This window comes from Berghia stephanieae, chromosome 2, assembly GCF_034508935.2.
Source record: "Berghia stephanieae isolate SIO BIC M18660-M18661 chromosome 2, UCSD_Bste_1.3, whole genome shotgun sequence".
NCBI classification, from domain to species: Eukaryota; Metazoa; Mollusca; class Gastropoda; order Nudibranchia; family Aeolidiidae; genus Berghia; species Berghia stephanieae.
Window position 1 is genome coordinate 127,930,858 of NC_088361.1, and position 12,502 is coordinate 127,943,359.

Below are 12,502 nucleotides of genomic sequence, written 5' to 3' on the forward strand. Positions count from 1 at the left end.
TGTTGTTGTTGATGTTGTTGTTGTTGTTGTTGTTGTTGTTGTTGTTGTTGTTGTTGTTGTTGTTGTTGTTGTTGTTGTTGTTAAGAAACCTCTTGGTATTTGGCACGTTTATTGATCTGTGACATACCCAACATATACTTAATCGTACCGTGCCGTATCTTTTAAGAGCGAACAGGTATTAAAAACCTTTTCATGCTCTGTGAAACGTTCACATTTTAAAGTAATGATGATGATGATGATGATGATGATGATGATCATGATAATAATAATAATAATAACAATAAAATAATAATGATAATAATAATAATAATAATAATAATAATAATAATAATAATAATAATAATAATAATAATAATAATAATAATATCAATGATAATAATGATGATGATGATTTGATAATGACGACGATGATGATGATGATGATGATGATGATGATGATGATGATGATGATGATGATGATGATGATGATGATGATGATGATGGTGGTGGTGGTGATGATGATAATAATAATAATATTAATATAAATATTAATAATAATAATGTCCACTTTTTTCGGGAGGTTTTTGTTACCGAGGTTGATTGCATCTCTATTAATGTAATGGAATGAAAAATTAAAGATATTTCCCCCCATTTCCTCTTTTGTTTCATAATCACCCATCACCTCTCCGCTTCCTCCGCACCCTTCTCCTCAGTTTCCACTTCCCACCTCCCTATCTTTCTCCTTTCTTCAACTCTCCTTCTATTTGTTTATTATATATTTTTTCTTTACATTCATTTTAAAAAAATGATTAGATTATTCTTCACTAGAGACAAATTTCAGTGCAACGTAGAATGATTAATACTTTTATTTATTTTTTAAATACTACGATATTTTACAAATATTTCTACAAAGCATGTAAAGGAGTGCATTATCTGTATGTACCGATTCTAACAAACGGCTGTACTATGTGCCCACCAAAAAAGGAGCTTTTATATAGCGCAATATCCACTAAACGTACTCAAAGCGCTTTACAATGGGTCCCTGACGAACAGCAACATTTAACATGTAGGACGGGACATGACTCCTGTTAGGCGGTATTAAATTTGTTTCAGACAGAGACAATGCTGTTAACGGGCAGGTACTCATTTTAAACCTGAGTACGTTGAGAGAATGTGAGTAAAGAGCCTTCTCCAAGGACTCAAATATCGACCGAGTGATGGTCAACGGTGACTTGGAGTGAGGTCTTCTTTACTGAGAACATTCTTCCAACTTTAAAAGGGAAAACCACACACATGCATCTCTCAAAGGCAATATAGACAGTCAACCAGCTAGTTATTTGTACGAACATTACACGAGGACGTTCCCCAAACACCACCAATGTACTCAAAATGACAAATGGCAGCTCCTGTGGTCCAATGTTGATCTGTTTCAGGATGAGTTGATTAATGAGTGATGGTCATCGGTGACTTGGAGAGAGGACAAAAGCACAGCATTGATGACAAATATTAGTCACAAGTTTTAGTTATGCCCAGCAATCCTCTAAACTCGTTTCTGTATTTAGAGCTTAACCTATAGTAAACAAAAATGTTGATAGTAGCATTGATAGCCTCTAGTAAGAAGCTCAAAGCGTAACACAGAAAGAAGAAATTGTTATATTGCATTCGTGGTCCGATCTTAGGCTCAATGAGCTGCAAGATGATAAAAATCAAGTTTGGTGTCAAACACACAAGAAATATGGTACAAATAGCACGGATCATTTTGACCAGGCGTTTGTCTCGGCTTCCTATCTCTTTCTGGTCATCTTTTGCCTGTGTCTGGTTTACTTCTTCTCCAGCGTTGGAATGATTTGTCTTTTGAATTTGAGAATGTGAGGCAGTCGCCATTCTCCACTTTCTTGAAGCATTTACTCGGAACGCTGTAATTTGAGTAAAACAGAAAACAAATGCTAATGACATCGTTCTGGATACCGGCGCATTCAATATGCTGCAAATGTCCATTACTTTGGAATAATCTTTTGTTCGATAAAGTCTTAAAATAGTTTTATTTGTGTATGGATTTGTCCGCCATCGAAGATGTTCAACTATATATAAAGGGATGTATCCATAGCTAGGGATGATTATTGAGATGCATAAAATAACCAGAATAGTCTTCTTTGCTGAGAACATTCTTCCAACTTTAAATGGGAAAACCACACACATGTATCTCTCAAAGGCAATATAGACAGTCAACCAGCTAGTTATTTGTACGAACATCACATGAGGACGTCCCCCAAATATCACCAATGTACTCATAATGTCAAATGGCAGCTCAGGTGGTCCAGCATAGATCATCAGGAAACATATAGATGCCCACAATAAGGTAACAACACTCAGTAAGTCTGAAATGGACAACGCTAGGAGGCTGACTGTGTTGCTGTCCTTTAAAACACCCTGGCGAATAAAGACGATGATGTTGATAGTGTTGGCAATAACACCCACAAAGCAGACGGGACCACTAAGTCCTACGTGGCCAATGAGCTGTCCCCAGTATAGTGCCTCGTCACTCACCAACTTTGAGCTCTGGACATTTGATCCAGATGAAGCTGTCTCATTCTCAAATGTTACGGATGTGTTACTGTCCATCTTGCTTTGGGGTCACAGATGCAGGTTACTCTTAACTGAAAATAGGAATGGTGGTGATAATGACAATGAATGAGATAGTAGTTAGATATTTCTTGGGGGTTCCTATAGCTCAGTTAGTAGATCACTCGCTTCACACGCAAAGGGACCAAGATCGGATGCGGTCGAGATTTTTATGAGCCTTGTCTACCCAGCAATGAATGGGTTGCTGAGTATGATAGATTTGGCGGAAAGTACTTTGCTTTTGTCCGTTTCACGCTATAGCAACCGGAATAAACTCCGGCTCTATGGGCCCAATGGCCCTGAAGGACTTCTTTTTACTTAGATATTTCTTACGAGATAATAATAATGACAAATACAATGATGATGGTGTGATGATGATGATGATGATGATGATGATGATGATGATGATGATGATGATGATGATGATGATGATGATGGTGATGACGATATTAATAATGACGACAATGATGTTTACGTGACCATTCTCTTAATTTTGATAACCATATTAATACAATAATTAACAAAGCTACCAAAACAATTGGCATTTAGAAGATTTGAATACTTAAATCGCGAATTGTTCCTTACAGTATATCTGTAGTAAGAACAACATTGGAATAGGGAAATTGTAAATAGTGGACTCTTTCCAAATAATAATATATAGTTTTAGAAAGCGTAAAAAACGAGCAACTATATATTTACCAGGTTTTAATAATATGAAGATAAAACTAAAACTACCATCACAAAAGAACAACAAAAAAAAGAGGCGATCATATACACTTAGCCTATATAAAAGTGTCCATGGTCTGCATAACATTGATTATAAACAATTTTTTTTATTTTTCTTTGGTTACATTCACACAAGGTGATATTTTAAAGAAATCTATCACTAGATGTTCTACTAATATTCGATAGAACTCATTTACCGAACGTACTGTCATGGAATGCACTTGATTTTGATTTTTTAAAATGCTGAAACGATAAATGCTTTTAAAATGCAGTTTATCGAAAACTCCATGCCTTGAAGAGTAGATGTTGTTTGGGACCGTTATATTCGGCTATGTGTTCAAGTGGTATGACAATCGCTTTCGGATCAGAAGGTCCTGGTTCGAGCCTCGCTCGGCACATTGTTGAGTCCTTGGGAAAGGCTCTTTACTCACATTCTCTCACCGTACTCAGGTGTAAAATGAGTACCTGGCCGTCAACAGCGTGGTCTCTGTCGGAAAAAAATTGTAATATCGCCAAACAGGCGTCATGTCCCGTCCTACATGCTAAGTGTTGCTGTTGGCCAGGGACCCTCTGTAAAGCGCTTTGGGCACATTTAGTGGATATTGCGCTACGTATATAAAAGCTTATTTTTAAAATATATTCCTCTGTTTCTATAAAAGAAAGCACGAAAGAAAAACGAGGTCATCGCAGATAGCAACGTGTGATTGTCAACATTTCAAGGGACTGGCAACATTTTTTTTTATGAATGCAGACAAAAAAGAGCTCTTCAAATGCTTGTCTAGTATGTTTGTGATGGAAAACGTCAAAAAGGGAAAAGGACTGTATATCACAGATTTTGGCAAGCATCTTTGTAATGAGATTTCCGTGGGACAATGCAACCATGAAGAAGACACCCCCATATTGGTCCATATTTTGCAAGGCCTTCAAACAGAATCATTCAGACTTAAACAGACACCGGGATATTAATGTTTTTGTCATCCTCTTAGCCAATCATCATTATATAATTGCAGCCAATCTAGCAGCTAATATTTGCATTAAATCAAGAAGTCAAAGAAAGTAATTAATCTGAACAGCATTGCCACAAATATTGTCCGATACAAGAGACTTGCAAATTCCTTGTATAGATAGAATGCGCTTGGCCAAGGAGTTCACAACATTGCCATCCGGAAGTATAACGGACCAACACACAAACTCTGTGTAACCATGAACTTTTATAGTCTGGTTAATACAGTTTAGTGAGAACAACTCACAAACGCGGATGGCAAAAACAATAACAAAGGCCTGAGTGACGTCATCTGCATACTATCTATAGTGTCATGCATTGACGGGCTCTGTCAGTACAACTGCTTACCAGTTTAAAGACAAGCGTTTATGTTAGCTGTCTACGTTTAGTCATGTTTTTCCCTATGAGACATTGACAAAAACCATTATGCAAGGGACTTTGGAGGGAGGAGGAAGGAGAGGACGGAAAACAAGGTGCTGGGTAGATAGTGTAAAAGAATGGACAAGGATGGACATTCCAACACTAATGAGGAAAGCTGATAATTTGAATGATATTGAATTAATATTGAAGGATTTGAAATAGTTACAGGTCTTGTTGAAGATATGCGTTCACATACTTATTTATCATTGTTGAGAAATTGTTTGCTTCAGGTCGTTGGTCTTCAATTTGGGAAAAAAATCATAGTAAAATTTTTTTACTCGGAATGCGCTTCAACAGTCGTAATTTCCCTCGAATGACGCATGGTAACTTAGTAACTGGCTCTAAACTATCGGAACAATGGCAGACGCCCTTGTGAAATATTTCTCCGACGAGCATAAAAGTGCATCCAGAGCAAAAAAAAAAACCCATTATAATCTGATCATGTTTTGACTTTTACACATTCTGATCACACGCCATATGAAAAGTTCTAGCCAGCATGAAGAATAAAAAGTATCGATGCTTTTGTTTAGAACTACGATGGCCGCCGTTGCTGGGCGACGTGACATCAGACTATTGAATCCAATTCTGTCTATGCTATTTACAATACTCCTGTAGTTTCATTCACAAAGAATCTGCCATATATTGCTTTTTGCCATCCGCGTTTATGAGTAGTCCTCACTAAACTGTATTAACCAGACTATAAACGTTTATGGTTACACATAGTTGTGTGTGTTGGTCCGTTAAACTTCCGGATGGCAATGTTGTGAGCTTCTTAGCCAAGCGCATACTATCTATAATATCTTTCCTTGATTATGTTTTAAAGTATTTTAATGTGACTGAAATACATAATTTTAAAAATATATTATTTTCATAATTTTTAAAATATTATATTTTCATAATTTTTTAAATCTTCTATTTTCCAGTTGACCTCTGTACATAGTATCCTGCTCTACGTATTGTTGTGCTGTCATCCTATCCTGCTGCAGAGGTTGTATCCCTCAAAGCAAGGTGTAGGGATAGGGTTTCATTCCTTAGCAAACATCTAAATAAGAGTAGTTTAAGGTTATGATATTTTTCAAACACCTGTAAAGTTGGTTTTTTAAAAGCTTGTTCTTTTCATATGTCATAACTTATATAATGAAACCGAAAAAAATATCCATACATTAAGTGTAAATATTGATTTACAAATAAAAGTGAAAATTATTATTTTGGATGGCATTAATTTTGTTTAAAAATCCTAATATTTATTTTATTTTAGATAAATGCTGACAAACATTTTGTTAATGTCAAATATTTTTGAAGGCGACGGTGAATATTTTCATATTAAGTGTTATTTAATGTGAAAAAAATCCACTTTGATTGAGTATAAATGAAAAATGTCCCCAAGAACGAAAGACAGTGAGGGGTTTTAGTTTCTTTGTCCAACCTTTATTGTCTGTTTTTTTTTTGTTTTGTTTTTTTAATTTTCAAGAAAGATAACGTAAAAGTTTGTTTTATATACATTGGAAAGTAATTAAGAATTAGAAACATCTCAATATATCGGAATAATGCACTCAATGACTTTTCAATGGTCATAACTTGAGAAAGCGACTTTGATTCTTTTTTTTCAAGATCTGATGTATGATTACTGATTTAGAAAAAGACTTCTATTCAATCCAATATAAGTGAGAAATGTCCAAAGGGAAAGGGAGGAATGTACTATAAGTTGACCCGTATACGAATCTTCATTGGCGAAGCGTTGTAGGTCCCAGCACGGTCGAGAAGAAAGCGAGTGTCCCATGATAGCCTCAGCTGGAACATGCGATATCGGGAACGGCGATCTACTGTATATTGTCCCTGAATATCAAAGGCTAGAGTGTGGCATCGTCGTCCATAGCTTCGACATTCTCCTAATACAGGTGTCCCGTCTTTACCCAGGCTATATGCTGGTCCAGCGAGAGGAAGCTATGAGGCTCATAGGAGGTGTTAGCATTTATTAAAAAGAGCCTACGAAGGTAAGGATAATTGAAAGCGTGAAGGATAAAAATGGGGTGAATAAAATTTGCTTGAGACTGGTGGGTTGTATTTGCACAACATTTACAAACTGCCAAAAGCGACTTGGATTATACCACCAGTGGTTCACCATCCTTCAATCTGTCTGGAAGACTTTAATAGCCACTTCTGGCCTGGTATTATGTTATTCCACCGCAGAGTACTACGCTCAAGCGTGGTATAGGAGCAAGAACGTTGAGAAGATAGATGTTAAACTTCACACGTCCATGCACATAGTATTAGGAATGCTAGTAACAACACCTTAATAATGGGGCCCGATAATGGCAGCAATTCAGCCCTCCCCTCCCCCTTCCCCCCAATGTTCGGTGGGAGACGATTACTTGTCAAAGGCGTAAGAAAATAGAGAGGGGAACTGAGGAAACCCCTCTCAGGCGTGTTATAGACAGTGCCCCTAGTACGAGCCAATACAAGTCCCAACAGCCCTTGTAATTAGCTTTCCTGACTCCGGACGGGTTTGCATTAGCTAGATAAAAGTCGGCACCTGGTGGAGTGGGGACATAGTCTTCTCGAAACTCGGAGAGAAGTTGCCAGGCTTCTGTACCAGCAAGAGGAGGCACAGGGTGGCTGCAAACAGATTAAGGTCTAGAACCTAACGTGGCCACCCTACATAAGTGGGGACTTTCCATCTGTCCCATATGTTAAGGCAAAGAACCCGAAACCGCAGAGCATCAGGCTGAGCGTAATGTTGTGACAAGACCACCGAGCGGGTTCGCAACTGTACACGAATGCGGCAACAATTCGGGCGTCATAATTGTAGTGTGAGAAGAAACCATTAGAATCTGCTTCTTCATTGATATGGTTGTGTTTATGCTGATTTTTTTTTCTCTTTTGTATGCAGTCCCTTAATAAATGTTTATATATTTGGATGGGAAATGTGGAACTTACATCCGAAATGTCGATAAAAGGTTTTACTTTCTGGAAGCCTGCCTATATCGACCAATATGTAGTCTGCATTTGGTGCCTTTTCTGATCTTTAGGAGCTTCAGCCATTATTGAGTAAGAAAATGCATTGTCAAATGTATGATGTACTGGATGGCCAAATACAAGTTTTAACCCTTTGCCGGTTTTTGATGGATTCATCAAAGAGTCCGAAAGTTTTCAGGCCCATAATATACAGACAGCACGAATAGGGCAACATTGGAACAAGCCCTTCCTTTAAACTAAAATCTAAACTAGTAAGATCCAATTATTCTATTATTCAGTTATAAAGCGAATCGTAATCGAATATGTATTTCATCTAGGTTGTTTTCAACTTTCACTACTTTTACTTTTGTATGATTTGTGTTCGCTCCTGCGATGGGACAAGATCAACGTATTTTGAATTAATGTACGCTCCTCCGGTGTGTATTATTCTCCAAGTTCGAGTTCAATCGGCGCAAAGCAATGTCCTTGTAATTGTCTCATAGTTGTCTGGAGTAAAATGAGTACCTTGCCGGTGCCAATGTTCTTTTTGTTGGAATAGCGCCTCACATATCATTTATCGTCCTTCTTGCTATGACCCTTTATGAAGCGCTCTTGAGCACATTTAATGAAGATAGCGCTATACAAAAATCTTACATTACACTGCAATCATAGCTGCCCTTATTGAAAAGTCAGTTGAGTCACAAAGATTATTTTATCTTAAGAGCACTAAGTAAAATCAAAACCATATATAGTTTAATAAAATATAGGAAAAAAGAAGTATTTCTCTATACAATAAAAAAGAAATTTATAATATTATAACAGCACAGCTTTGTGTATAGCTAGCATGTTTTTAAAGGTTTATTAGTTAAATAAATTTCTGAATATAATCTATTTAGAAACTAGACAAAACTAGCCTTCTATTGGTGTAAAATTTATTGAATTCGTGATAACTGTTGAAAAGTCGCAGGTATTTAAGAACAGTCATTCAAAAATTTAATTTCGCAAAATCGAGCACAGAATTGAAATCAGCACCAATGACATACTTCAATATTTTGTATGTCCACCCTTAGAAATGATGAATGGACACAACTCTTCGCCTCATTGATGATGTCAGCTGATGGATTGATCCTGCTGGTATATCAATCCAAATCGTATTTAGTCTGTCGAACAGTTTATCAGAGTTTGTACAGTGATCTTGTTTTTTTAAAGCTTTCTTTTCATAATTTCATGTCAAGTGACCCAGCTGGCCACTGATTCCTCACCCGTACATTTGAATCTTTCAGTAAAACAGATGTGTGTCTTTGTAATGACGTTTAATCATGCTGGAATATTGCTACTTTATTATTCTGATTCCGAACAAATAGGAAGAAGTTTGGTTCAAGAAGATCGCTTATGTATAGGTCTGAGTGGCGTTTTGGTCGATACGTATTAGCTCAGTTTTTCTGCTACCAATAATCCCTTCCCACACGAGTACAAATCCATACCTTCGATTTGTTGCTTCAAAAATGGTTTCGTCAATAAAACGTTCACCTTGACGTCGATAACATGAAATTTGTTTGTCTCTGGAATCAACTTTAAAAATAAACGATTTGCTTGTCAACCATGCCGCTGAACATCAATCATTTTATTTCATCATATTGCAATTATCTAAACCAAATTTCACAATTCCAACATAAAATTTAAACATTTGGTAATAGAGATAATAACCTTTCGCTTACCTGATATTACACCAAAGACAAAATTTATAGAGAACTGATAGTTTGGACCCGTTTATCAAATAACTCAAATAAACTAGTCTAGAATTGATCTGTTTCTACTTTTATAATGATTTGAAGAACCCGTAGGGCAAAAGATCCAAAAGAAGAGTAACATTATTTGTAATGATCGAATCAGATAGTTTAATCTATCTCGTTTCAAAAGAACTCTGTAATCCCAGCCTAATTCAATGGCCCAACTCACAATCAAATGTTTCACAGTGCCTTCTACTTCCTATTTTTTATTTCACACAAGTGTGAATCAATAAACTTTAAGTACTTGATTAAACCAAAGTTACAGGTCGATAAATGTTCCATTCTCTTTGGTGTTTAGGTTTAATAGTGATTTTGTCTCCCTAAAACCTTTCAAATCGATCTTTTCAATATCAGATGAGATAAGAGCTTCTCGTTCTTGTAGTCTAGATAATGCTTTCATTACTTCAAATCACTATTTCACTTCTGTTTTAAAAAAAGTCTAATGTACTATTAAAGCGCACCTACCAAAATTCACCTTCTAGCTCTAAATAATAGGCAAATTACGCTTGGATCAATGATCCTTTAAGAATTCCATCGATATTAATAATAGAATGTTTTGCTAAGATTTAAGGCTTTTTTCAAATTCTGGTTATATTGTGTTTAAATTGCTGTAAACAGTCCCCCCCCCCCCCCCCCCCGTATTATACTATCCTTCAGGCATTTTTAAGTACATGGTTTAAATAGGCCTATTGTTGATAAAAGTATAGCTCTCCTATCTTACTTACCTCGTTCGAAATCTTTACTGTTGCAATTGGATAATAGACTTTTAAGTAGCAAATTGAACTTCTATTTCTTTCCATGTTTAATGTGTCGCAAAACAAAATTAAATAAAAAATATAAGAATATGAAAGTTCTCCTGAGACGTTAAAGATTCTATACTAATGGGACTCACAACAATTTGACTGAATGATGTTTGTTTGATATCTAAGCAATGAATTGTTATCGATTCGATTTAACCAACTAAACAATTTTATCTAAAGCATAGTACATAAAATACATTAGTTACTTATCGCTATTTACATCTCAAATGACATCAAGGATTACTGGAAGTAAAATCACGATTGATCCAGCTAATTATTTGTTGTTGACTGTACTATTTTCTAACAATCAAATGTTTACTGTGGATTGTTTGTAGTAAGATTCTTTATACATGTAAATATTTTTGGATCTTTCTTTCTATTTATTGCTGATATCCCTCCATTAACATGGAGATTATTAGTTGGTTTTACTTTAATAATGAAACATATAATAAAAGATGAGTCTTGCAAGTAACTGAAAGTTTCTTGATCAGTGTGTATCGTTATGCGTTAACTGAACGTTTATTGATCAGTGTGTATCGTTATACGTCAGTAATTTATTTTATAACAAAAGGACCAGTGCTATTATGAAAATGTATTGCACGCTTTTTAAAAGAATCGTAAGGTTTCCCTAGAAGTTATATTATATTTAGAACAAAGGACCTTTAGGTTTTTTCAAAACTAAGTGGGTATGACAATACAGAATTATGGTATTCTTGAGTTTAGATTCTCGAACAAATTCCTAATCATTGTGCGACTATTTTATTCTCCAGTAGCTGCAAGTCGGATAGAAAAGTAAGCTTTTGCTTTTTAACTATCAGCGTAATCAAGATATTTCTTTTTTAGTACACAGGATGGACATGCTCACCACCCCCACCCCCCTTCCCTGCCAAATGTATTAGGGTTTATAAAAGAAACTAGGGATAAAGAAAAATGGGGGCCTTTTTTCATTACTAAAGAGATATAAGTTTTAATTTTTTTAAATTGAATGTTCTGATGCTCCATTCATAGTTGTAAAGTTTTATGCAAGTATTGATTGGTAGCTGGGTCAGTTGATTTGGAGGAAATTACTTTGCTCTAGATTAACTTCATGTAAAAAATGTAGCAATTGATTTCTTTTCCGTTTAACATTACAGAAACTGGTACAATATCAGGGTCCGAGATCTTTATTGCTCTGAAAGACAACTTTTAAATTGATTTTATTTGAGAGATCTGTCAATAACTAGTTACAGTGTCTAAAGAGAAATATTAGTTTTTTCCATCAGATATTAAATCATTTGACAATGTAGAACACAAAACGTTTTGAAACATCCAAAACTAGAAATCTTCAATACAGTTATTTCTTTCCTGATAAAAAAAAACTGCACCCTATAACCTTCTGTATCAAGTCTAACTCTAGGTGTACCTTGCTAATCTCTTTGGTGCAAACTAATTTCCAACACCGATCGCATCACACTTTTTCAGAGAAAACAATAATAGTACAGCGTTTTCTATCATAGATAAATCGGCCTAAGGAGATATATTATGTCAAGTTTGGTTAGTATTTTATTGGGTTTTTTTTTTTTGTTTGTTGTTGAGATAAAGTACTTTAAAATTGATTCCCCGTAATGTATTATCAATATCAACGACAATAAAATACAGTCAAAGCCGGTAATTGTATTGCAGCTTTATCGGAACAACCGCTTAATTGGAACTATTTGTATGTGAAAGAATTTTTTCTGCATAATTTCTACTGGTTAATTGAAACATGCCGATTAATTGGAACGATTTCAGAGCCTCAGCAAACGATTTATGATTTTTTTTTCTAAGTAATAAAAAACACGAGTATTCCCATTGAAGACAAGAATGAGTCATTCTGTGAATTCAAATGGACCAATATGGCGGCATGACTCTATCCATGAGAGGGCAGATAATTATGTAAATTTTGATTTGCTTTTGACGAGGCACGCCCCGTTGATTTATATTGCATACTGTGCTGTAGATTTTTATGGAATAGGACCCATGTGTCCTTGATTCATTTTGCCTCTTTTCGAGATGTGGGTGTAATAGCAGTTTCATATGAATGTAAAGTAAAAAGATAAAAAGGTTAGCAATCTCTTTTATCTACCAACATGGCTACACACATAGCTACAGGTACAGAGAAGAATGGAATATAATATTTTAGACATATATATATAAGGATGCTTTGTATGATTATACATAAATATATA

General features: G+C 35.5%; 1 protein-coding gene across 6 annotated transcripts; it reads right to left on the bottom strand.

Annotated features, from left to right (window-relative positions):
• Positions 1–827: 827 nt before the first annotated feature.
• On the bottom strand, positions 828–11,717 carry LOC144966573 (uncharacterized). Of its 6 annotated transcripts, none has more exons than XM_078903253.1 (2): positions 11,698–11,717; positions 828–2,636 (listed from the first exon to the last, which is right to left on the bottom strand). In XM_078903253.1, the coding sequence occupies exon 2, from the start codon at positions 2,599–2,601 to the stop codon at positions 1,486–1,488; it is 1,116 nt and encodes a 371-aa protein (XP_078759379.1). In that variant the 5' UTR covers positions 2,602–2,636; positions 11,698–11,717; the 3' UTR covers positions 828–1,485. The 6 variants fall into 6 exon arrangements, with proteins under 6 accessions (XP_078759379.1, XP_078759377.1, XP_078759378.1 ...); XM_078903251.1 differs by lacking the exon at positions 11,698–11,717 and adding an exon at positions 9,424–9,634; XM_078903252.1 differs by lacking the exon at positions 11,698–11,717 and adding an exon at positions 9,190–9,356.
• Between the last annotated feature and the right edge of the window lie 785 nt (positions 11,718–12,502).